Source organism: Physella acuta, unplaced genomic scaffold (assembly GCF_028476545.2).
Source record: "Physella acuta isolate Inbredline_101_S28 unplaced genomic scaffold, ASM2847654v3 ptg000361l, whole genome shotgun sequence".
In the NCBI taxonomy this organism is placed as follows: domain Eukaryota; kingdom Metazoa; phylum Mollusca; class Gastropoda; family Physidae; genus Physella; species Physella acuta.
The window spans coordinates 628,764-654,286 of record NW_026731880.1 but is presented as its reverse complement, the minus strand read 5'-3'; the positions used below and the strand labels follow the sequence as shown (position 1 = coordinate 654,286).

The window sequence follows — 25,523 nt, the reverse complement described above, 5'->3', positions numbered from 1 at the left end:
AAAAAAAAAAAAAAAAAAAAAAAAAAAAAAAAAAAAACACTGCAACACTTACATTGCTCAACAAGACTAACAGTGAAACTTTCAGAACAAGATTGAAAAACAAAAACAAAAAAATACAATATAACACATAGCTCATCAAGAAAAAAAAGGTATCGTATAATATATAGGCCTATAGTGGCTATGATGGGAGCGGGTCAGATGTGGCTCAATATAAAGTTTTGTGTGAGTTCAGTATGGCAGAGATTATGTTAATACAATCCTTAATCAGTTATTGAAACTGTCATTTAAAGCAGACAAAGCAAAGTGTTGTATTTGTTATGTGTTTTGTTCGGGGTTTTTACCTGTGTCCGCGTATGTTCCTTCCTGTGATATTGCATAGTTGGTAAACAAGAATTAACGTTTGTAACAATAGCTCTTATTTAGCAACCTAAGATATAGGTGTATATGTATAGTCGGTGTTTAAAAGAGAAACGGGTCTTTAAGTGTGAGTTTATTTTTAGGATCAGGAATTAACGTTTTATGAGATCCTGTAAGTTTTCATAACACTTTTGTAAAATATGTTTTTAATGAGGCTAAAAGAAGCGCGTTTTTGTTTGATTTAAATGTTTTTTTTTTAATGTTTTTATTTTTCATTTTTTTATTATTTTTTTTTTTATTTTCAGTGAAGCAAATGCCAACACGTGTGTGAGTGCATTAGTCTGTAGAAACATTCAGATGTTTAAATAATGACATTTACATATAAGTGTTACGGTAATTGTAATGGCAAATACGTGGTGAAACTAGGTTTGATATGTAGAATTATCAATAGGGTAACTATTTGAAATAACTGAATGGTTCTAAGGACCTGACATATACGAGAATTTTTTTTTTTTAATTTTTTTTATTTACAATATTTGTGTTTTAATAAAATGAGTTTTAACTCCTTTTCAAAATAATGGTTAATTTCAACATGAATTTTTTACACTAGGCACAGGCTATTCAAAATGTACATTTTTACAAGGCAATAGAAAAATAAGTAATGCAAATAACGTTTAATCGACTATTTTGATCAGGTAGATGAAGTTACTTCATCTTTTTCCCTGACAATGGCTGCTTTTAGAGAATTTTCATTATGTGCTCATGCTGTCCCACAACTGCATTGAGGCTCTATTGTTCATGATCAACTAAAAAAGGCTCACATTTCAACAAGGAATTTAGTTCAAATTTAATATCAAATCTAAAACGAGTTGGTATGCAAAATTACAGATTACTGTCAAAAGGTTATATAAGTTACTTGCAGAACATTAAGAATTAATTGGTGCTTAACTTAAAAAATCACGGAAAACAATAGATATTTATATCAAATGCATAGATCAGGACACCATCAGAAGAAATTATTCCAGAACAGAATTCTTTAAATGTTCACTGTAATAAGAGAGCCAGTCTTTGATACCTTTACCACCAGTTTGTGAGATGTTGCTTTCTGAAATTAGTTTCTTGATGTTGTCTATTGAAGCTGTCAAGGCCTGGGAATCTTCTAAGTGTTGACTTAACACAGCATTAGCATACTTTACTGAAATTATTCTCTTCTTTACTTCAGATATTCTTTTTTCTAAATCATTTTCAGCCTCTGTATCAAGCCGTGTTAGCTGACAAACATCCTCTGGTAAGATAACATTAGCTGGTATAGAGAACACATCCCGAAGTAAAAAAAAAAAAACTCCATAACATCAAAAACCTCGCAAATATCTTTATCAATTAATTCACTGACAGCATGGCCGGCTTTTTTACAAGCTTTTATTTAACTCACTTCCTCTGTCTGTCTGTCTGTCTAGACGGAAACGCAGGAGTTAAAATTCGTACAGTTCTACTTGACCGATACGATTCACAGTTGGCACGTGGGTCAAGACATGAAGACAATGCAATCTGAAACTAAATTTGACTTAATTGGATGCCTAATTAATTTTTTATGAATTAATTAAAATGTGAACCGAATTAGTAGGCATGTCTAGCCAACCACACCACACGCGTCATCACCTTCAATAGCTGCGCCATCACGTAATGGCTGCGTTCAAAAACCATTGCGCGCCTACTGAACGTGATGTTCAGTAGGCGCGCAATGGTTTTTAGTCATGTAACTCTATTGTAAATAAAACTTGTAAAGTACTGAAAACAAAATTCATAAAAAACGTTTTAATAACAAGCTTTTATGTAATGATGCACTAAAAAGTAGAAAATAAATTATAGACTACTATTTAAATAACTATAAAGAAAAGCGTGGGTGTCTTCCTTAACATTAGTAAAGGTATCCAATAGATACTAAAGTGACCCACGCTTTTCTTTATAGTTATTTAAATAGTAGTCTATAATTTATTTTCTACTTTTTAGTGCATCATTACATAAAAGCTTGTTATTAAAACGTTTTTATGAATTTTTTTTACAAGCTTTTATTTAACTCACTTCCTCTGTCTGTCTGTCTAGACGGAAACGCAGGAGTGAAAATTCGGACAGTTCTACTTGACCGATACGATTCACAGTTGGCACGTGGGTCAAGACATGAAGACAATGCAATCTGAAACTAAATTTGACTTAATTGGATGCCTAATTAATTTTTTATTAATTAATTAAAATTTGGACCGAATTAGTAGGCATGTCTAACCAACCACACCACACGCGTCATCACCTTCAATAGCTTCAATGGCTGCGTTCAAAAACCATTGCGCGCCTACTGAACGTGATGTTCAGTAGGCGCGCAATAGTTTTTAGTCATGTAACTCTATTGTAAATAAAACATGTAAAGTACTGAAAAAAAAATTCATAAAAAACGTTTTAATAACAAGCTTTTATGTAATGATGCACTAAAAAGTAGAAAATAAATTATAGACTACTATTTAAATAACTATAAAGAAAAGCGTGGGTGTCTTCCTTAACATTAGTAAAGGTATCCAATAGATACTAAAGTGACCCACGCTTTTCTTTATAGTTATTTAAATAGTAGTCTATAATTTATTTTCTACTTTTTAGTGCATCATTACATAAAAGCTTGTTATTAAAACGTTTTTATGAATTTTTTTTACAAGCTTTTATTTAACTCACTTCCTCTGTCTGTCTGTCTAGACGGAAACGCAGGAGTGAAAATTCGGACAGTTCTACTTGACCGATACGATTCACAGTTGGCACGTGGGTCAAGACATGAAGACAATGCAATCTGAAACTAAATTTGACTTAATTGGATGCCTAATTAATTTTTTATTAATTAATTAAAATTTGGACCGAATTAGTAGGCATGTCTAACCAACCACACCACACGCGTCATCACCTTCAATAGCTTCAATGGCTGCGTTCAAAAACCATTGCGCGCCTACTGAACGTGATGTTCAGTAGGCGCGCAATAGTTTTTAGTCATGTAACTCTATTGTAAATAAAACATGTAAAGTACTGAAAAAAAAATTCATAAAAAACGTTTTAATAACAAGCTTTTATGTAATGATGCACTAAAAAGTAGAAAATAAATTATAGACTACTATTTAAATAACTATAAAGAAAAGCGTGGGTGTCTTCCTTAACATTAGTAAAGGTATCCAATAGATACTAAAGTGACCCACGCTTTTCTTTATAGTTATTTAAATAGTAGTCTATAATTTATTTTCTACTTTTTAGTGCATCATTACAAAAAAGCTTGTTATTAAAACGTTTTTTATGATTTTTTTTTTTCAATTCCTCATCACTCATAACATTTGGATAGTTTTCTTTTAATGTTTTACAAAACACTTTGATTGCTTCTCTGTAAAAGTCACACACTGCATTAAACATTCCATTAACCATGTTGATAGGAGTAAAACCAAAATGCTGTCTCTCATAGTCACATTTATTATCGCTTTTATCAGTGTCTGCATCAGCTTTCAAATTGTCATTGTCACAATGACCTTCAACTTTTGGTATTTTATCCATTTATTGTCTTTCCAGTAGGCTACAATTAATTCTAATCCAATGCTACTACCTAGTCTAGATCTAGAGATTCTAGATCTAGTCTAAATCTAGATCTAGATCAATGTAGACTAGATCTGTGTCTACCTACAGTACAGTCACAGTGGTACACACTATATTGTTACTATAGGCCAATATAGACTAGATCTACATAAATTATAGATCTAGATTCTAGATCTAGATCTCTATATTCTAAATATCACAACAAAACTTTACAACACACATAATACTCGACATATGCGAGAAAAAGAAATTCATTAAAGTACAACCACCTGTAGTTGACACCGCTGTTTTAATCGAATTCATCGAACTTGTTCTATTTTATCAACACACATCGCGACCGCGTTTATTTTTTACATACACATATATTTTAAATAGAAATAAAATATTATTCTACATTGTTTATCACTTTTAAAAATATTCAATAATTGAAGTTGTTTTAATTAATAAAATCCAGTCCGTTTTTTTTTTACAGTGTTTTCAATTGCTTGTCAATTTAATACCTAATTATTTCCCTTATGCCTTGGTAGCACTAAAAGAAAAAAAAACATATACACCACAGTGAACTAATCTTATAGACACATATAAAATGAACTAAAATAGGAAATATGTAATCGTGTAAGATTCTTATTTGTTACATTAAAGCGGGTCAGATGTAGCTACATATAAAGTTGTTTGTGAGTTCAATATGGCGGACATTATGTTGATACAATCCTTCATCAAGTTATTGAAACTGTAATTTAAAGCAGATACCACAATGGTCGGAGACTCGGCATATTGACTAAGATCAAAACGTAGTGTTAGTTATTTGTTTTGCACGGATGTCTTACCCATGGCCGCAGTTTTTTTTTTTCAACCTTAGGCAGGTACCCGTCTGAGCTGGGTGGACTTAAGAACGTCCTACATATTTGAACCCGGTATGAGCGATAGTGGAATATAATGATCTAAATAACGTCTACTATGTACAACACGTGTTACTGACAAAAATGATAGGTGTATGGAAAGCAATCATTTGGTTTATTCTATGTTTTCGTTCTATTATTGATAATTCGTCGTAAACATATTTGAAGGCTATAGCTAAGATTTCTGCTCGTTCTGTACTACTAATATTTAATTACGTTTCTTTTTAAGACATACAGGATATTCATACTTGGGAGCCGGACGTTTTCCCGAAAGACACTTGCCCGAATGCCGTTTGCCCGAAGGCCGATTTCCCGAATGGACACTTGCCCGAATGCGACAAATGCCCGAATGGACACTTGCCCGAATGCGACAAATGCCCGAATGGACACTTGCCCGAATGTGACAAACGCCCGAATGGACACTTGCCCGAATGCGACAAATGCCCGAATGGACACTTGCCCGAATGCGACAAACGCCCGAATGGACACTTGCCCGAATGCGACAAATGCCCGAATGCCACTTGCATTCGGGCAAGTGTCTTTCGGGAATTTGTCGTAGACCCTTCATACTTATGTGTACAGAATCATTATTATTTGAAAATAGTTAAAATAGTAATAAATTGTTTACGTAGCCTAATGACCACGTGATACCACAGGATGACGAACTCTATAACAGTAAAGATCTGGTACCACAATTGTTGCCGTTGGCGTCTTAAAGTAAACTTAAAATATGTTTTCTTTTAAGTTTGTATAAACTAAATATAGTGGCTGGATAAAGGGCTTGATATACACAATTTTTTTTTAAAACCGATACAATAAATTAAAGCAACATTGCATTACTGTGCATGCTGTTACACTTTTACTTTTGGAAACCATAAAAAATAGAATAACAATAACATTTGTTAATGAAACGTGAGTTGTCGTTACGTAAACACTGATCTCCTGATTTTATAACGTTTGACTTTAATTACACATTTGCCATGTAATCAATCACACGACATACTCAAGATAATCACCTTACATCAAATCGTATTTTAAACATATCTAGCAATAAAACGACAACTCAACTGTTTTATTTATTACTTAGTGAGTTTACATTGTGTCGACTTAAAAGACATTTAGTAAGGGAATTGAAATGGATTAATTCATTGTTTCCCCTCGTGTTCTTTCCTGTTTTATTGAGACAACTTAGATCAGTTATCACATTGAAATATTCACTCACAGTAGTTTTCTGGACAATGATCAAGGAGGAGTATAATTAATATATACACATCACATTTTTTAATTGCGAACTACAATTTGTTTTCTTAAAATATATCAGTAGGCTACTTATATAAAAAAAATATTATTCATAGTTTAAACAAAATAAAAACACGTGTACATAGTATCGTTTAATTTGTGTTTGATGTTGCCGTTACATTGGTAGCAATGTGTTGTTAATTTGATATATGTTATAATAAGTTGTTATATACGTAATTAGTTATAATCTATTTTACTAATAATATTTGGCGTTCAAAATGACCGATGATTTAATTATGATACATTTCTTTTTTCCAAAAAATGAACGCGGCAATTAGTCCACTCAGGTCAGATGGGTTACCTGACTCCTTACATAACCCATAGCAGATAGTACACTTTGATGTTAGTCAAAATGTCGAGAAGAGAATCGGTGCAATAAGTAACTCGACTACTCCGACCACTAATTTAAATGACAGTTTCAATAACTTGATTCATGAGTGTATCAACATAATACCTGCCATATTTAACACACACACAACTTTAAATTGAGCTACATTTGACCATCTCTTTTAGTAACAAATACGTATGTTACATTGTTACATAGTATCTATATATATTAGCTTATGTTAAATGCAGGGGCGTAGCGAGGGGGGGGGGGGGCGGGGGGTGCGGACCGCACCGGGTGACACCATTTAGGGGGGTGACACCAAGGCAAAAAATAGCAAAATATATAGAGAAAAACTCGAGGGGGGGGGTGCAAATCGAAAGTTTGAGAGGGGGGGGGGGTGCAAATCGAAAACTCGAGGGGGGGGGGGGTGCAAATCGAAAGTTTGAGGGGGGGGGGGGGGTGCAAATCGAAAATTTGAAAGTTTGTCCCTGGGAAGGGTCTCTATGCCTCTGGGGGGGTGACACCATTAAGTGCCGCACCGGGTGACACCCGACCTCGCTACGCCACTGGTTAAATGTATCATTATGATTCGATACATTGTCGCCCATATTTTTTGTATTTTTTGTTTAATTTTTCCGATGCTGGTATTTACCAATATTTTTTTCCTGTTTGGTTATTGTGCAAGGGAAGTAATTACATATTTTAAATAGACCATTTCGTAAACAAACAAAAAATAAATCAAAGAGACGTATTAATTTTTTCATAAATTTAGACATATATTCTACAACAAAGTTATTCAAAAACATACATAAAATAATAGATGTACATTTGTTTTATGTTTAAAATTTTTCTGTAATTGCAAAAAAAAAGCCACAATAGCATTCTGTTTTACCCATTTGAAAGACAATCGAGGATAGCGTTCAATCTACTTTGCATGCACTATTACACCATGTGGTGAAATATCCATATTGTTTTAAAAGAAAATACATATTGAGAACAGAAAACGTTCTTCAAATTACCAATAATAATGTACATTTCTATCCCTTTTTTGGTGATGTGTATTGTTTGCTTCACTATTAAAAGTAGAACCCATAATGTGTTGATTTGTATGCATATCAATTTTCGCTTACAAAAGAATACCATATATATAATGGATCTTTTATACATGACGACATATCTGGAGAGGGGAGGGGAAAGAACAGGAGGGATTTATGATGATAGAGAGAAAAATAAATCAAACGTTATTGCAGTAAAAACTATAAAATGAATTTTAATTTACAAACGCATATTTAGTTGTTTTTTTTTACAGTTTGAACATACAATTTGAAGAAAATAAAACATACCAACAAATATAGTGTTTCATTGCTTTGTTTTTAAAACAGTATTTACATAAGTAACGTTAATTTTTGTCGTGCATTTTTAGGGACATCTGCTGTTTTGATTTTTTTTCTATAGAATGTTTTATGTTTAATACAATACAAACAATTAATAGTGCGTAAATTAAATAACAATATTCTCAAACATAATTTTTCTTTGGTAACTGTCACATCCCGACACCTTGAAGTGAACGATACAATTAACTTGTCGTTCAACTGAATTCTACAAACCAGAAATAATAATTAACAAAGTTTGTGCTAACTGAAAGACATGGTGTTGTTGTTTACCTTCCTGCATCATAGGGAGAGCCGTGTGTCAACAGAAGGGGGAAGTGATGAACGAACTCAATAGCGACTCACACATTTCACGTGCTACCTCTTGTAACATTTGATTCAGATAAGTTAGACGAGGTTTATTGTTTATATGAAACAAAATAATATCATCAATGTATATTTTCCAAACAACTAGCGAGTTGACCACCTGGATGTTCCAATGTAGCAGAACTGGCAACTAAGTTAACCAAACATTATGCCATATATGTAGGACGTCCTTATGTCCACCCAGCTCAGATGGGTACCTGACTAACGTTAGGAAAAACTGCGGCCACATCTAAGACCTCCGTACAGAACCAGTGTGATATAGACCAAGTTGATCTTAGCCAAAAGGCCGAGAATTTTAATGGGGCAATCAATCACTCGACTTCTCTGACACGTGTGATGAATGCTTTAAATGACATTTTCAATAACTTTATTGAGGATTGTATCAACATATGGTCTTCCATATTGAATCGCACAATGATGCATTGGTGAAAGGGCGAGTCTCGTGTGTTGATAGTAGAGTTGTTCGATGGAGTGGAGCTTGGAGAGAATAGTTAAGTTGGGGGTCCTTGTGTTGAGATATCTTTTGAAGTGGGTTGAATTATTGTTCATTGTGGTTTTTAAGAAGAGTGAAGTTGTGTCGTAGTCTAGTAATTGAGGTAGGCGAAATGACGTTGAAGAATGAAGTTTTCCTGATATTGCTGAGTCGAGGGTTGTAGATGTGAGGAATTTGAGCTTGGTCAAATAGTTGAAATAGGCAGAGTGAAGCTGTTGACGAGTGTTTATTTTAGGAAAGTTGAGTAGTTGGTTTTGGAGAGATGGTTAGTTCATGGGTCGGCAACCTGCGGCTCTCCAGCTCCTTGCACAAATACTAATAATCTTAATAAAAAAAAATAATTGAAAAAAAAAATGTGAGTGGCTCTTTAAAACCAGGGAAATTTTGAAAATTATAACTTTCGGCTCTTCCGCTTCAAAAGGTTGTCGACCCCTCTCCTAGGTGGGTGTCGTCGGGCTGAAAAATAGAAGATTGAAAATTAGCCACTCGTACATTTGAAGCCACCCAATACAAGTACTGGGTGACTCATCTCGAGAGCATGTGCACTTCGAGGGATGTATGGGAACAACCCCACAGCGATCGTTGGCGAGATTTGCAATTGCTTGCTTTGATGAGTTGAGTAGGTCGATTGACCGCCTCTCGGCCCCGGCAGCCAGCCCTAAAAATGACTGACCAACCAATTGACTAAGATTTAGGTAGATCCATAACAGATACTACACTTTGATCTTAGCCACAAGGGCGAGAAGCTTTTATTATAAGATGTCCCTTGGTAACAGATTTAGAACAAATTATGACTCGCGAATAGGACGCGGAGTGACTGTTGATTGATTTTATTGCATGCCTTTAAAAAATGGTAAATACATATATAAGGTTTTCATTGTTGCAATTACAAAATATGTTTTAATGATTAATCAGATTATAACTAAACTTTTGCAGATCAGTGTATACAACTTTTTTATTTAACTAAATAGTTTCCTCAGTTTTTAACATTAAAAGGTGATTGATTACAAAATTTCGTATTTTTTTCTCGGCTTGCTAATTGTTGCAGATTTGCATTGTCTCCCTTGAAAATATTAAATATTGCATGTAACAGAGAGAGGTAATTACTTTTGGTAAATTAACATGTTTATTAGTAAAATCAAAACATAATAAAATGTAAGATCAACTAAAATTATAAGAAAAGCAAGTGCTTACATAAGAAAAGTAAATGGCTGTCAGACATTGAGAAAATAACATGTGACAGTCTTGGGGTTAGAACTGTAAGATCTGTTTTATTATTTTTTTGGTATCAGTTATGTAACTGTTTACCACCCGCCTAAGAAAAAAGAGCGATTTTCTTTTTACTAGTGGTAGGGGATGGGGCAGTGACAGCGACATTTTTCTAAAACAATTCATGGTATTTCAATATCATTTTTTAACATTTCAACAATTGTAACTAAACCATAGTAGGGCTACATCATTACTTTGTGACAAAGCCTAAGTTTCAGTAGATCTAGTAATATTTTCAAGAAAAATACTCTAAACATCCACGTTACAATTATATTTTTAAACATTAGCGCGTGTATAATGTCATGTGTATAGGGCGAGACCATAATAAGGGGAGAGGCGGTTTGTTATTGAAACACATGCAGTGAAAAGTTAAGTTGAGTCAAAATAACATAATGACGTCACGTTGATTAGCCGAATTTACCTGAACTCATATAGTCGTTGATAGCTAGACAGCTACACATGACAATAAAAAGTTCGGTCTACAGCATCTTCAATTAAAAAAAAATGCACGACCGCCTGCAATCTCTGACTCTTTATAACATATAGTGGGTAAAAAAGTTTTAAAATCGAGAAGCAGGGTACACAGCGTCCATGCGCGATCACATCTTTAGATAGTCCTGGCACATTCACACGGTAAGTTAACAAGACGTAGACTTACGGACATCTTGGAAAGTTTAACTCCAAATTATTAGTTAAGCATATTAATAGATGTAACTGAAAATATCAAATCACTTTATTACATTATTAGTTAATGTACACATTGCATATACCTGCATTCGTAATGTTGCAGCATGTATTGAGAGGTCTACTAAATGTTTGTGGAAATCCACAATTAGAAAGGGGGGGATCGTCGAAAGTGGACGTAATTAATGGATGACCCTTAAAGGCCGTGAAGCGAAATGTTCAGTCAACCTCTCGACTACTTCGTCACATTTTGTCTGTTTTAAATTTGAAAACATGTTCTATAAAGAACATGTATAACTCGCCAACAACATGTTATATAAAGAACATGTATAACCCGCCAACAACATGTCATATAAAGAACGTGTATAACCCGCCAACAACATGTTATATAAAGAACATGTATAACCCGCCAACAACATGTTATATAAAGAACATGTATAACCCGCCAACAACATGTTATATAAAGAACGTGTATAACCCGCCAACAACATGTTATATAAAGAACATGTATAACCCACCAACAACACGTTATATAAAGAACATGTATAACCCGCCAACAACATGTTATATAAAGAACATGTATAACCCGCCAACAACATGTTATATAAAGAACATGTATAACCCGCCAACAACATGTTATATAAAGAACATGTATAACCCGCCAACAACATGTTATATAAAGAACATGTATAACCCGCCAACAACACGTTATATAAAGAACATGTATAACCCGCCAACAACATGTTATATAAAGAACATGTATAACCCGCCAACAACATGTTATATAAAGAACATGTATAACCCACCAACAACACGTTATATAAAGAACATGTATAACCCGCCAACAACATGTTATATAAAGAACATGTATAACCCGCCAACAACATGTTATATTAAGAACATGTATAACCCGCCAACAACATGTTATATAAAGAACATGTATAACCCGCCAACAACATGTTATATAAAGAACATGTATAACCCGCCAACAACATGTTATATAAAGAACATGTATAATCCGCCAACAACATGTTATATAAAGAACATGTATAACCCGCCAACAACATGTTATATAAAGAACATGTATAACCCACCAACAACTCGATGGTAAGCGAACTTGAATGGACTTATTAAGTTTTCGTTATTGTTACATTTTTTATAGGGTTATATACATTTGAGCTAGAAAATGGATTTTAAATGCATTTTTTTTTGTTTATTTATCAATAAAGATACAGATGGCTAATTATTTCTCATTATAACATCTAATTTTAATAAGGGAAAAAATCGCATAGACTTAAAATCCATAGCTATGTAAAATTTAAAATAAATAAACATCAATTAAACAATTAAGTGGGACACGTACAGTAAATAAATATTTTCGAAATACAATTTTATAAGAAAATATGAAGTGTTTAGATGAGTGCTTTTAATTTATTTTATAACATTTTCTTTTTGCCAATTATGTAAAACTTTATCGAGTGTGCATACATTTTTCAAAGACATTCAATTATGTCGGTTAAATGACGTTTGCAACGAATTATATAGGTGTTTTTTTTTATCTAACTCTTCAAGATTAAAAAAAAAAATAACCATAAAAAATAAAAACATAAAAAAAAAAAATGGAAAATAATATAAAACAAAAAAAGTGTAAGTCTGTAATTGAATCTAACATCTAGAATCTATAGGGTTCAATTCACCTAGTCAACACCTGCGGTTACGTCTGATGGATGACGTAACTATTACCGGTGTGATTGAATGTTTGAACATACGACTGCTAACACAACCGTCTCTATGTTGAATCCTGGTTCAAATCCGTACAACATCTCTGAGTGTTCCCAGCTTTTATGGGTACCTCATTCACGTTTGGAAAAGTAAAGGCGGTTGTGGTTTTCGTTGAACACTCTTTCCCTATGTATGTCGATGTCATAGAAACAAAAGTACTTTAATTCATTTTAACGCCATGTACGAAATCAATTTTAATATCATATGTAACCAAATATGTCAAATAAACACGCGATGAAAAACACAAACTGACTGAACGTCTATGCAGGGGCGTAGCGAGGGGGGGCGGGGGGTGCGGACCGCACCGGGTGACACCATTTAGGGGGGTGACACAAAGGCAAAAAATAGGAAAATATATAGAGAAAAACTTGAGGGGGGGGGGGGGTGCACATCGAAAGTTCGAGGGGGAGGGGGTGCAAATCGAAAACTTGAGGGGGGGGTGCAAATCGAAAGTTTGAGGGGGGGGGGGTGCAAATCGAAAATTTGAAAGTTTATCCCCGGGAAGGGTCGCTACGCCTCTGGGGGGTGACACCATTAAGTGCCGCACCGGGTGACACCCGACCTCGCTACGTCACTGCGTCTATGTGAACACTTCCCGTCAACTGCACATCTATTTTAAAGACAAACTCCTACAATAACTCATATATTACTAAATTACGAATGGATTGTTCAGTTTTCTTGTGATGATACTTAATTCAGTTGATTCTAGTATATACAAAAGTATATGGGAGTTGTATATCAAGTAGGTCCAGGTACTAGAACTACAATAACTCAAAACTAGTAAGTCTAGCTATTATCTCAACCGGTTGAGACACAAGCTACAAAACCATGTCCATTAACTCAAATAATTTAATAATTAGAAATGAAACAAGATTCGACAAACATGTAGTAATAACAATAAAAAAAAAAATTAAAGTAACAACAACTAAAAATATTTCGACTTCGGTGTGTCACAGGTCGTGTTACACAATAAAATAATGATATGTATTCTAAACTGCTTCTGTCTCAGTCTATTTTATTAAATGGACCAAGTCTAGAAAAAATACGAATAAACTAATGTAAATAGTCTAAATAGTAAACTAGAAAATACACATAAGCAAAGTAATACAAAATATTATGTTAATTAAATTATTACTTTACACATTATTCTGAATTTAAAATGTTATAAACCCTGGAAAAAGTCGACACACCGTTTTAAAAAAATTAACAAAACAAATATATAATTTTAAGTATTCGTTCAAAAAGTCTTCTGTTTTCATTTCTAAGATAAGGGGAAGGTGATTGTGTGTTGGGGGAGGGGGTGCGGATTATTAATTATGTAACATTTGAGACAGGTTCATTACGTTTATACACACGTTTTACAGCAAACATTAGAAAAACGTACACACACAATATGTTCAGATATTTGTCTCAATAGCGATCATGCGAGTCCTTGTTAAAGTATCACATCATAAGAAATTGAAGAGAATATAAATATATAGCCTACTTTGTTAACTCGACAAAATTTAAAAACATGTTTTTTTAAATCAAGAATTAACAAAGTTAGTGTTAGCTGACAGCAATATATTCTTCACTAGTCTGCATTAAAAAAAAAAAAAAAAAAAAAAAAAAAAAAAACTTACGACATTTATAATTACCCAAGCTTCATGCAATTTTTGTTCTGTATATTATGTATAGGGGGACAATTTGGCAAATTAATTTTTCTCCTTAACAAAAAATAAAAATCTGGTACTTCACAATTACTCCAATTCCACTTTTAAAATTTAGCAGGGGAAGAAACAAAAAATATATTGCATAATTAGTTAAAAATATAACTCGGTTGAAAATAATTTAATTAAAAAAAATGTTTTAAAAATTTTTGATACAAATATTATTTTGTCTATTTAAAAGCTAAATTAATGGGACATTTCTTAAGTATGTATCATAATATATATGTATTCGCAAGCACAGAAAACAATACTCTTTTTTATTTCTTAATCCAATGATAATCGAAATACTTAATTTGAACAATATTGGCAATACTAGATCTATCGTTTCATTTTGAAAAAAAAAGAAATATTTATTTTTGAGACAAAATTACTTAACGGACTGTAGACCGTGACTGTAGAGTGGAGGTCTAATACGTTACGACTCGCGTATAAAAGTAGTCTGCTAGACTGCGGCTAGATATAGACAAAAAATAGATCTCTAGAGACTAATCGTTTCGTCAATGCAGTACCTTAGAAATCGTTTGTAAGTCTAGGTTCTAGAGCAGTTCTCGCTAGCGAATTCCAAACAAACAGCTGCTGCTTTGCGGGATACAATTTGAACAAGATCGAGAACTCAAGCAAGAGTCAAGCAGATACAGATTGTCTAGATCTAGGTCTAGATATTTAAATATAGTATTGATTAGCACCGAAGAGAGTTTAGTTTTGGTAGGACAGTTGGGATGATAGACACGTTGGATTTCATCAAGCAGTTGTACACACGATTTTGTCCAAACACTTTACGAAACTAATAACAAGGTCCCCTTCCCTCTTTGTGGCAAATCTGTTGATATGAGCTGGTTAGCCAGCCAAGGCTATAACATAGTTGGAGTGTATGGAAGAAAGCATTGGAGGAGTTTTTTACTGACCGAGGCATGGAATATTCTGTTGAAGATGTTAACCACAATGGACACAACTTTAAATTATTTCAGAGTAAAGATGGAAAGATTCGGCTGTTATGTACAGATATTTTTAACTTTACTCCTGATATGGAAGGAACATTTGATGCAGTGTGGGACAGGGGAGCTCTGGTTGACCGGGGTGACTTACGTTGGGAGAAATATTCTAGAGATGTAAATGTTGATATAAGAATAAAGAATAGAAAGAAGGAACAATGGAGTTGTCTTATCCATGAATGTCATCTAGTCGTCTGAATGTGAACAAGCCCAATGGTTGATTAAGGTTGTAATCAATCTGGTGGTGGTATTTTGTAGCATCGTCATCGGATCAAGTGACTCGAACCACTCACTTGGCGTAACACTGACGACACCAATGTTTAACTACAGACGGAGCAAATAAATGAAGACAATAATAGAGACATTTATCTAATACGGGATAGGCAGTGGAGGCAAAATACATGTGGAGAGATCCAAAGTTAAATGAAACAGACAGGAAAACAAAATATGACACCACAATTATAGTGACCGACAGACTCAAACTGTACGGCTTCACATGGACGAGACTAACCCACACATTTACACAGAAGAGAGATAGACTTTTGCCAGTTTTATACAGTTGATTTGTATTTCTTTTAAATCTGTTTTAGATCAAAACATTATTCATTTATCATCTCAACTCGCATATTGCCAAAAAAGGACAATTTCGTGTCCAGTATTGAAACCTGTTTGTTAACAAGTTTTCTTAATTATCCTTCTTTAGATTATCAGCCAAAGGGATACACCAGCGGAAATACCGCGGAAATCAATTAAGTTATATTTACATCGCCAGTTATAATAAAAGCATTATACAACCACGCTTGGATATTACTCGATCACAATATTTAATCCCACATGTATGTATTTTAAATCGTGCGGCGTCAAACCGGCCCGTGACAAAACGGCCCCGTCAAAACAACCCCGACAAAACGGCCCCGTCAAAATAGCCCCGTCAAATCGGCCCCGTCAAAAGGTTCATAGACAAATAGATCCCGTCATTTAGGCTCCAGTCAAAAAGGCTACCGTCAATAAGGCTCGCGACAAAAGGGCTCCCGTCAATAAGGATTCTAACAAATAGGCTGCCGTCATTACGACAACCGACAATTTGGCTCATATCATTTAGGCTCCCGTCATTTAGGCTCCAGTCAATTAGGCTCACGACAAAAATGGCTCCAGACAAAAGGGCTCCCAGCAAAAGGGCTCCAGTCAATATAGTTCCTGATAAAAGGGCGTCCGTCATTTAGGCTCGCGTCAAATTGGCTCCAGTTAAATTGGCTCATGACAAAAAGGCTACGGTCCTTAAGACTCTCGATAAATTGACTCCCGTCTATGTGGCTCCCGTCATACAGGCTCCCGTTATTTAGGCTCGCGACTAATTGGCTCCCGTCAATATGGTTCCTGACAAAAAGGCTCGTTATTTTGGCTCTCGTCAATACGGCTCCCGACATAATGATAATGGCTCATGTCAACACCCACCATTCCTCAATGGACTACAGAAATAAGCCTAAGATAATAAAGCGTCCTTAGCTTTAGGTCGCTATGTCTTAATTTTAAAAAAAAGTATTTCTTGTACTGTATTAATTTTTAGTTTAGTGGTCATCTGTTACATTTCTACTTAGGGGTGTAGGATGCTGTAGCCCATTATACACATGCCGGGTTAGGTTTCTACGATACAATTACAGTCAATATGCTTCCAGGTTATTAAAAAAATATGACTCATTTGACTCGTTGCCCCCTTTTGATGGCCAAATAGAGGAAACGTAACTGTTTGACCGATCCTCCAAAGTGTACTGTTGCGGATGGGGAAGGGGATGGGAACCAACAAGGCCGAGTTCTATTTCCCTACAACCAAACACACGCTGTCGCCGACAAAATTCTTTTTAAAAAAACAACAAAGTCCATGGCACGAGAAGCCGCTACATATGAAGTGGGCTTTCGTGATGCGCGGTTCTTCTTTGCGACATTGGTTAGGTACCCGAAATTCATTAAACATTTTTCAATGTTAAATAGGTGTTTGTGATAGTGGTTGAATTTGTATCCTGTACTATCTTTTATCCTACAAATAAAAACAATATAATATAATACTAGAAACTTCAGTTTTATATATGTTTACTTTTTTTTTTACAAGAAATATAATAGTAAACTTTTAGGACCTATACTTGGAAATATCTCCCCTTAGTAAGTTTTACAAAGGGCGATGCTGACCTACATAAACGCTTTGTTGTCTCTTTCAAGTTTTTTCCCGAGCCGACCCCCATCCCACCCCTCTTTTTAGACTCGCAAGTATCGAGTAGATAAATGTATCGTTTATGAACTATTTCCTTAGGCTTGCGATTTAAAGTAGACTAACACATTGCTCAAAAGGCATGCATAATGTACAGACCCCCTTCCCCCACGCCTTGTAATACTAGCTAGTATGGTAGTTAACATCTTCCTTTGTTGTTTTTGTAGTCCAGGGATCAATTTTTCAAAAGCATGTTTGCTAGCCGTCATCCTTTTATGACGTCAATATGGTGGGTGGAGTGTCGATTAAAATCGACTGTCGCGGACTGGGAAGGAGGGAGGGGGTCCATGTGGACATCCATACATTGAAATTAACATGTGAAAAACCTAGACAACAAACGCAAAATGTGTAACATGCATGCTAAATTTTAACAGAAACAGCTGAGCTTGGGTCGTGTGGCGAAAACAACAGCTCAGCATGCACTTAAATCAGGTTAATATAAAATTACAATACTCGAAACTTTGTAGAAAGCGAACTGTTTAAAGATAAAAATGTGATAACTCCTCAGAAAACGGTTTCTTTGTCGGGAAGTGTTTTAAGTCGGGAGTTATTTAACCGGAGCCATTTTATAGTGAGCCAATAAGTCGGGAGTCATTTAGTGGGAGCCAATATGTCTGGATTTCTGTTGTCTAGAGTCCAATTGTCGGGAGCCATTTTGTCTGGAGCCAACATGGCGGGAGTCCTGTTGTTGGGAGCCCAACTGTCGGGAGCCCATGTGTCGGGAGCCAATATGTCGGGAGCCCAATAGTCGGTAGCCAATATGTTGTGAGCCCATTTTTCGGGAGCCCATTTATCGTGAGCCCTTATGTCGGGAGCCAATATGTCGGAAGTCTATTTGTCGGGAGCTTAAATGTCGGGAGCCCATTTGTCGGGAGCCTATATTTCGCAAGTCAATATGACGGGAGCCCATTTGACGGGAGCCAATAAGTCGGGGCCCTTTTGACGGGGCTATTTTGACGGGGTCGGTTTGTCGGGTGTCGATTTGACGGGGTCATATTAACGGGGCCTTTTTGACGGGGCCGTTTTGTCCCAGGTCGTTTTGACAGGGCACCGTACAGGCAAATTATCAAATGCATACATTTAAAAATTTAATGTATGCTTTTGATAATTTGCCTGTACACATTATTTTGAATTTTGCTTAGCAAGTAACTTAGGTTAATATTAAAGTAGTAGTTCAAAAACTAATACAAAATAGCCACATATATTGCCTGGAGATTTAAAATATATGTACGAATAATTTGGCATGATAAGATGAAAATAAAAGATAAAATAACAGATTGCTTTCAAAACACATTACATTAAAATCGGTAACTACTTTTAAAAATAGTGTAGATATATTTAGACCTTTATTTCCCACAATTGCTCACTCGAAAGTCACGAGTTCGGATCCCATAGCTAAGACCTCCGTACAGAACCCATAGCATACAGTACGCTTTAATTGTAGTCAAAATGTCGGGAAGAGAATCGGTGCATTCAGTCACTCGAGTACTCCGACCATTGAAGTGTCTGCTTTAAATGTCAGTTGTAATAACTTGATCAATGATTGTGTCAACATAATACCTGCCATATTGAACTCAAACGAAGCTTTATATTGACCTACATGTGACACATTTTCTTTTTAACTAATTTAAGTGTTTTCATATGATTAAATACAATGTCGCTTGTATTTTTATTTTGTGTGAATATTGCAGATAATATTTTTCTAGCTTAGACATTTTGCAAGGGAAATAATGTGCATATTAATATACACAATTAGTTTGATAAAGCAAAATCAAACAACAAAATGACATACCGTTTTATGTTACAAAACATAACAATAAACTAAATAAATTATTTTCAACAATGATAAACACATAGATGTTGTTTAGTCCTTTGTTTAAAAAAACTAATGTGATTACAAAACTGCATACATTATTATTATGTTTTACACTTTTGCAAGACAACCGAAGATATCGTTGAATCACAATGTTTCCAAATTGTAATCTTCTTAGTGACGAGAAAAATGGCCAGTTGAGGAAGGATACAACGGGCGCTAGGCCAGGGGTCGGCAACCTGCGGCTCGCGAGCCGCATGCGGCTCTTTTGATGTCAAGGTCTTCAGCTCTTCAGCTCCATGCACAAATATTAATAATTATTTTATTTTATTTTAAAACTCATAAAATTATTAGTCTGAAACACTCGGTAATGAACAATATAATAATAAATATAAACAATAAACACTCGCTATTCTATTAGAATATTTACTTTCTCCATTTTTCAATGTACTTCATTATTGTTTAAAACTGAGGTATTACAATTTAAACATAGCCTGTACTTGGATCATATTTATCGGGGCACGGGTTTACCTCACTACGGCACAGCGCGCCATAGGGCGTGTTGTATAGAAAGCCATGAGTGTAAGTTAAATTACTCACAGCCTAAGTGTCGGGGACAGAGAGTGGCGCTCTTGTGAACCCGATTACACTATCGCAGGGGTGCCACGTTCAGCTCCTAGATCGGTTTAATCATCGAATGTCGTGTGCCGCATTATCAATATTGTAGGGTGCTCCTTAAAACTAACGTAGGCGCGTAGTGCTCGAGGGATAGTCCTGGGCTCCAAATTACAACCTGCAGAGACGCCGGAGGACGCGTATCGCATATAAACCTAGGCGACATGGTATTCACGGGTAAGCCTGGGGCGCCAGATTCGATAATTTTTGCTCATCGTGTCTTTACTGTAGAGCCTTTTTTAAACGAACGTAGACGCCATAGTGCTCGCAGGTGAGCCTGGGGCGCTTCAGGTCGCGCTATCTAAGAGATGCCGGTGGCTGCGCCTGTTGCAGTTTTGCCGCTGAATATAGTAGTAACCCTTACCCACTATGTAGGACACCCGATTAAAGGATGCTGAGTGATAACATATCCGCTCTGGAACTATAGGCGCCAAACCGTGTATTGACGAAAATCGCACCCTCCCAGGCGCTGCCCATAAGAATTTTTGTGTGTGCAGAAACCTCTCCTGGAGTGTTCTCATCAACTCCAAAAAGTTTCTTGACGATCGGATAAAAAGTGTCAATCCGCAATCAACTTTAATTTTCATAAACCGATTCGCTCCCTGTCGGGGAGCCACCCCTGCGAATTTGATTTTCTTTTACAGATAACTCCCCAGGAGTATTCTCAACAACTTAATAATGTTTCAAGGCGATCGGATGAAAGGTGTAGTAATGTATAAAAGACAATCAGACACACACCTACATATACATATATATATATATATATATATATATATATATATATATATATATATATATATATATATATATACCTTATCCTAATCAAAGATCGTAATAGCAATATTGAAATTAAAATGTTAGTGGCTCTTTAAAATGTGGGAAATTTTGTAAATTGTGACTTTTGGCTCTTCTGTCTCAAAAGGTTGCCGACCCCTGCGCTAGGCTGATAGTGCTGTCTCTTTTCTCTAAACTAAAACCAACCCACCCCCCACCCCACCCCCCCCCCCCACACACACCATTCCACCCCCCCCCCCACCCCCACCCCCCCCTCCCCCACCCCCCAAAAACATGTCTACCGTCCCATTCAGCGAAATATAATTATATACTTTTTCCAGTGTCCGCCCCCTCCCCGAAAATTCTACCCCCGCACCCGAAAATTTCAAGTACCCCCACCCCTCTCCGGGGAGGAAAAAGTCTGAAAGAAACACTGGTCGCATTTGTAGAACATACAAACTAAAGGAAGAATCTGGGCTGGGCTTCGCCCCTACCGGAAGAGAGGAAAAAGTCTGAAAGAAACACTGGTGTCGCGAAGAATTGCATTAACAAAATTGCAAGAAAACCACTTTTTAGATTAGACACATTAATTAGGCGGTAATTTTATTATAGAGTATCGATGAAGAAATTTCTCTTGAGTTAGGGAGGGGGGGGGGGCTCAGACGTTCTTACGCGGGGGTGGGGCTTCGCCCCTACCTGAAGAATTGTATGAAAGAAACTCTACACGCAAACCACTTAGATTAGACAAAATTGCCTTTGTATTCAATGTTTACTAGAGAATCAATGACGTCATATTACTGTGTGCACTCTCCGGCTTGAGATTATTTCCTACTATATGACGTCATACTTCGTCTTTCGTTTCACTGTGAGAGTTTTTAATTTCCTTGTGTTTTCTCTAGAGCGTTCTTGTCAGACAGATAGATAGATAGATAGATACACAGATACACAGACAGCGAAACTATCTTTTAAGTGATTCTATATTTATAATATTATAAATAAAATTAAAAAAATAATAATATTATAAATACAAATTAATTTTACATTATATTTTCATTATAAAAATGTCATTAGCCTATCATAATTTTATTTCCATTACCAAGCACTCTGTACATGGCAATAATTTTTTTCTTAGACATGTGTATTGTTAGACTTCAATATTAAACGTAGAACTCATAAAATAAATACATACTATTTTTTTTTTCAAAACAACAGACCTGTTTTGCGCTTACTATATTTTTATGAATGTCCCATACTAACAAAAATCGATTGCAATTAGTGGTTGTTCGAAAGACATATATTAAAAGTTTTATTTCATGTACGTGTCTGATGCACTAATACATTAGGAATCCTGAGATGTATCAGTCGTTAAGCCTACACGTGTGTACGAACTCTATTTATCTTTATCTCTCGCTTACAACAGGGTATCAGATATATAAGGGATGGTCTATAAATGACGACATACCTGGATAGGGGAAGGGGTGGAAGGAGGGGGTGAGAAAAAAGTAAAGACACGCTTTTCCACTAAACAATTGAAAATGAGTCGTAGGGAAACAACAGCAAAAATACCACGTATTTCAGTAAAGTGTTGAAAACGATGCATTTCATTACATCTGAACATTTAAAATGTAACGTTAATACTTAATACACATTATTAGTGCATAGTTACACTTGTAAAAGTACAAAAAAGTAAACAGAAAGTATCAAACGTCTTGGTTGGAATCTTGAAATGTGTACAAATAATTGGAAATCAAAGGAAGAGAAGAGAGAAGAAACCAAATGATTGCTTTTGATACATCAAACATTTTAGTCAGTAACACCATGTCATGTATATTATATATATTTGAACCTTTGTATTTCACGATTCCCCATCAGACTTAAGTTTGGATCCCTGGGGTCGAGTCTGTAAGACGTCCTTAAGTCCACCCAGCTCAGATGGTTACCTGACTAACGTTAGGAAAAACTGCGGCCACAGCTAAGACCTCCGTACAGAATCCCTAACTGAGAAAACACTTAGATCTTAGTCAAAATGCCGAGAAGTCAAATGGTGCAATCAATCTTTTGACTATTCGGACCAATGTAGTATCTGCTTTAAATGAAAGTTTCAATAACTGAATTAATTATTGTTTATACATAATGTCTGCCATTTTGAACTCACACGAAGCTTTATATTAAGCTATATGTGACACATTTTATTGTAGCTAATTTTTAATGAGTTCGTATTTTTTTTCTTTCTTGTAAGGGAAATAATTACATATTTAATAGCCATAATATATTTGGCGAATGAATTGGAAACAAATACAAACAACACAGGCATATAATTTTCTGCATCAAAAGTCATCCATAATTGTAATTAATGTGTATCACTTGTGATACAAATATGTAGATAGGCGTTTGTTAAATGTTTGAAATATGTATGTAATTGCAAACAAAGACACAGTAGCGTTATGTATTACTAATTTAAAAAACAACCGAAGACATCGGTTAATCATTCGCTTATTGCCTAAATAGCCTCTATAGTATATTTTCAAAAACAAAAATATATATTTATGATAAAAACGTCGTTGGTATCACACTACGTCATTCCCATTATCAACCACTCAGTACTTTAAAATAATTCCTTATTTTGGTAATGTGAATTATTAGGCTTCAATATTAATTATAGAACCTGTAATGTGTTAAAATAGATACATATAGTTTTTAAAACTATGGTTTTATGCATAATGTATGTTAATAAATGTACCATACTAACTAAAATCAAATGCATGTATTTATTTACAAATCAGATTAAGGGAGGGTTTAAATAGGAGGCTTTGGTAACAGGACAAAAAGTAGCGACTCGTTTTTGCATTAAAAATTTGAATAATAGTTGTAACCATCATTTCGCTTTGTTAAGGAAGTCAAGCTTAGTTAAGATTTCAATTAGAAAATCAATATAAATACTACTATTAATGTTTGATGTAATTTTGTGGGAGGGGTTTGGTAATATGAAGTGTGACTTTATTTTGGGTGTGAAATAAAACTAACACATTCATTGTTTTTAAATATAACTCTAAAAATGTATGCGGTAAACTCATGTATTTTTTCCCCATAACTTGTTTCAAATTGTTTATTTCGCTAAATTTGAAATGCAATGTTTTATTGTCTCCCTTCTTATATGTAAAACAAAATAAATGTTAATTTTAAGTTGGTTACTAAAAACATGAGCCAAAAATGTATTTACACTAAATATTATTTATGGTGAGTTTACAAAATGCAACATTTTATATGGTGATAAAACTATCTGCTTAAGAAAACCGCTTTACATCACCAACATAAACGGCGGTAAAGAATTAATGTTCTCTTTTTATCAGTAATTCAAATTAATTTTAGATGACACACACATACGTGTGCCACAATTTTTAGTGACCTTGATGTTCGCCCTGCTACATTGGCACTATATAGTAGGTTAACTTGCTTTAGATATTTATGAAATCAGAAAAAAAATGTTTTCGCGATCACAACTGGGATTAAATATTGTGAGGTGTGTCGATTAACTCGTAATGTGATTAATAAGTTGGCTGCACACAATGATGATTACTAATATGTAAAAATTGGATACAAACATTATAAGGCTGCTAAGTAGGTCACCAACCAGTTCTATGGCTTATGCAGGTTTTATTGAGACGTAGAACTGGTTGGTGACCTACTTACCAGCCCTATACTTATTTTTAATAAGCCTTCATCAACTAATTTTTACATATAAGTTATAAACTTTCTTTAAAATTTCATTTAAAAAATACATTAATATAAATATAACATTTGGTAAAGTTTTAATCACGTCATTAAAGCTTATATATTTTATAAACTTCATTTTTATTATTATAATAATTTTTTAAAGTATATATTGTATGTTTGTTTATTGTAGGTGGGAATGACATAATTGTATAAACGCTTGCTATTAATTATTTAAATTAATTGTTGTTTTAAAATCTTTAAACATTTCAATTCAGCCGAATTCCATGAGTGAAAATAATTTCTCTCAAAATGAACACACCCATGTTAGTATAATAATTAGGAAAAAAGTACATTAAATGGGAACATAATACATCTTAAAAACATTATTTTAAGCATACAATCAAGTCAAAAGTAATGTCACATTGCATTGCCATTGTGTGTTGACCAACACACCAAGTTTCGAAAAAAAAATGCTAGATAACATTGACATTTTTTTTGCCCGGTTCAACCCATGGGTGGTGGGGAAGGGGTCAATCTTTACATCTATTTCATATTGCAACATTATGTCCTGATGTAATTTGATCCTTTATGAAAACATATTTTTTTTAGGTTGATGAAAACAATGTCTGTGATTACAATGTCTAAAATAAAATAAATAAGTGAATAAAACTCGTTTATTATTGACTGTCTAAAGTTACATGTTTAACCCTATACAAACATCGTACTGTATATGTTGACTTATACATCACGTTGGTACTGGAGCGACCGCTGATTTAAATGAACACAATTATTGTAACAAATATGTATCTAATACCATTCCCCCCTCCTCCACATTCCCCAAAACACCTACCCCAGTATGTGGTCCGATTATTCTCTAACGAACGACTGTATATTTGTATATTGCGGCCTTTAGACAAACCCATTTGTTCTTGACGAACAGAGTCCACAATGGGGTAACTGTTTTTATCTTGTTGTTACCGCACTCCGATTTAAACAAAATATGTTCATATATTCAAGGGGTTTTTCGTTGATGGTTTTTTTTTAATTATGTTAGATCTAAGCGCAATTCAGTTATTATCTCAATATGCATTATGGCAAATAAG

General features: G+C 34.7%; 1 protein-coding gene across 1 annotated transcript; it reads right to left on the bottom strand.

Annotated features, from left to right (window-relative positions):
* Positions 1 to 1,327: 1,327 nt before the first annotated feature.
* LOC131941420 (uncharacterized) lies at positions 1,328 to 3,930 on the bottom strand. The gene is made up of 2 exons (XM_059300665.1): positions 3,690 to 3,930; positions 1,328 to 1,699 (listed from the first exon to the last, which is right to left on the bottom strand). Exons 1-2 carry the CDS (start codon positions 3,928 to 3,930, stop codon positions 1,374 to 1,376), a joined length of 567 nt encoding a protein of 188 aa, XP_059156648.1. The 3' UTR covers positions 1,328 to 1,373.
* Positions 3,931 to 25,523: the final 21,593 nt, after the last annotated feature.

Coding starts and splice junctions, on each gene's coding strand:
- LOC131941420 (XM_059300665.1), bottom strand. CDS start 3,930: ATGGATAAAATACCAAAAGTTGAAGGTCATTGTGACAATGACAATTTG. Junction 1,700..3,689: donor GAGTGATGAGGAATTGAAAA/AAAAAAATCATA, acceptor GATGTTATGGAG/TTTTTTTTTTTTTACTTCGG.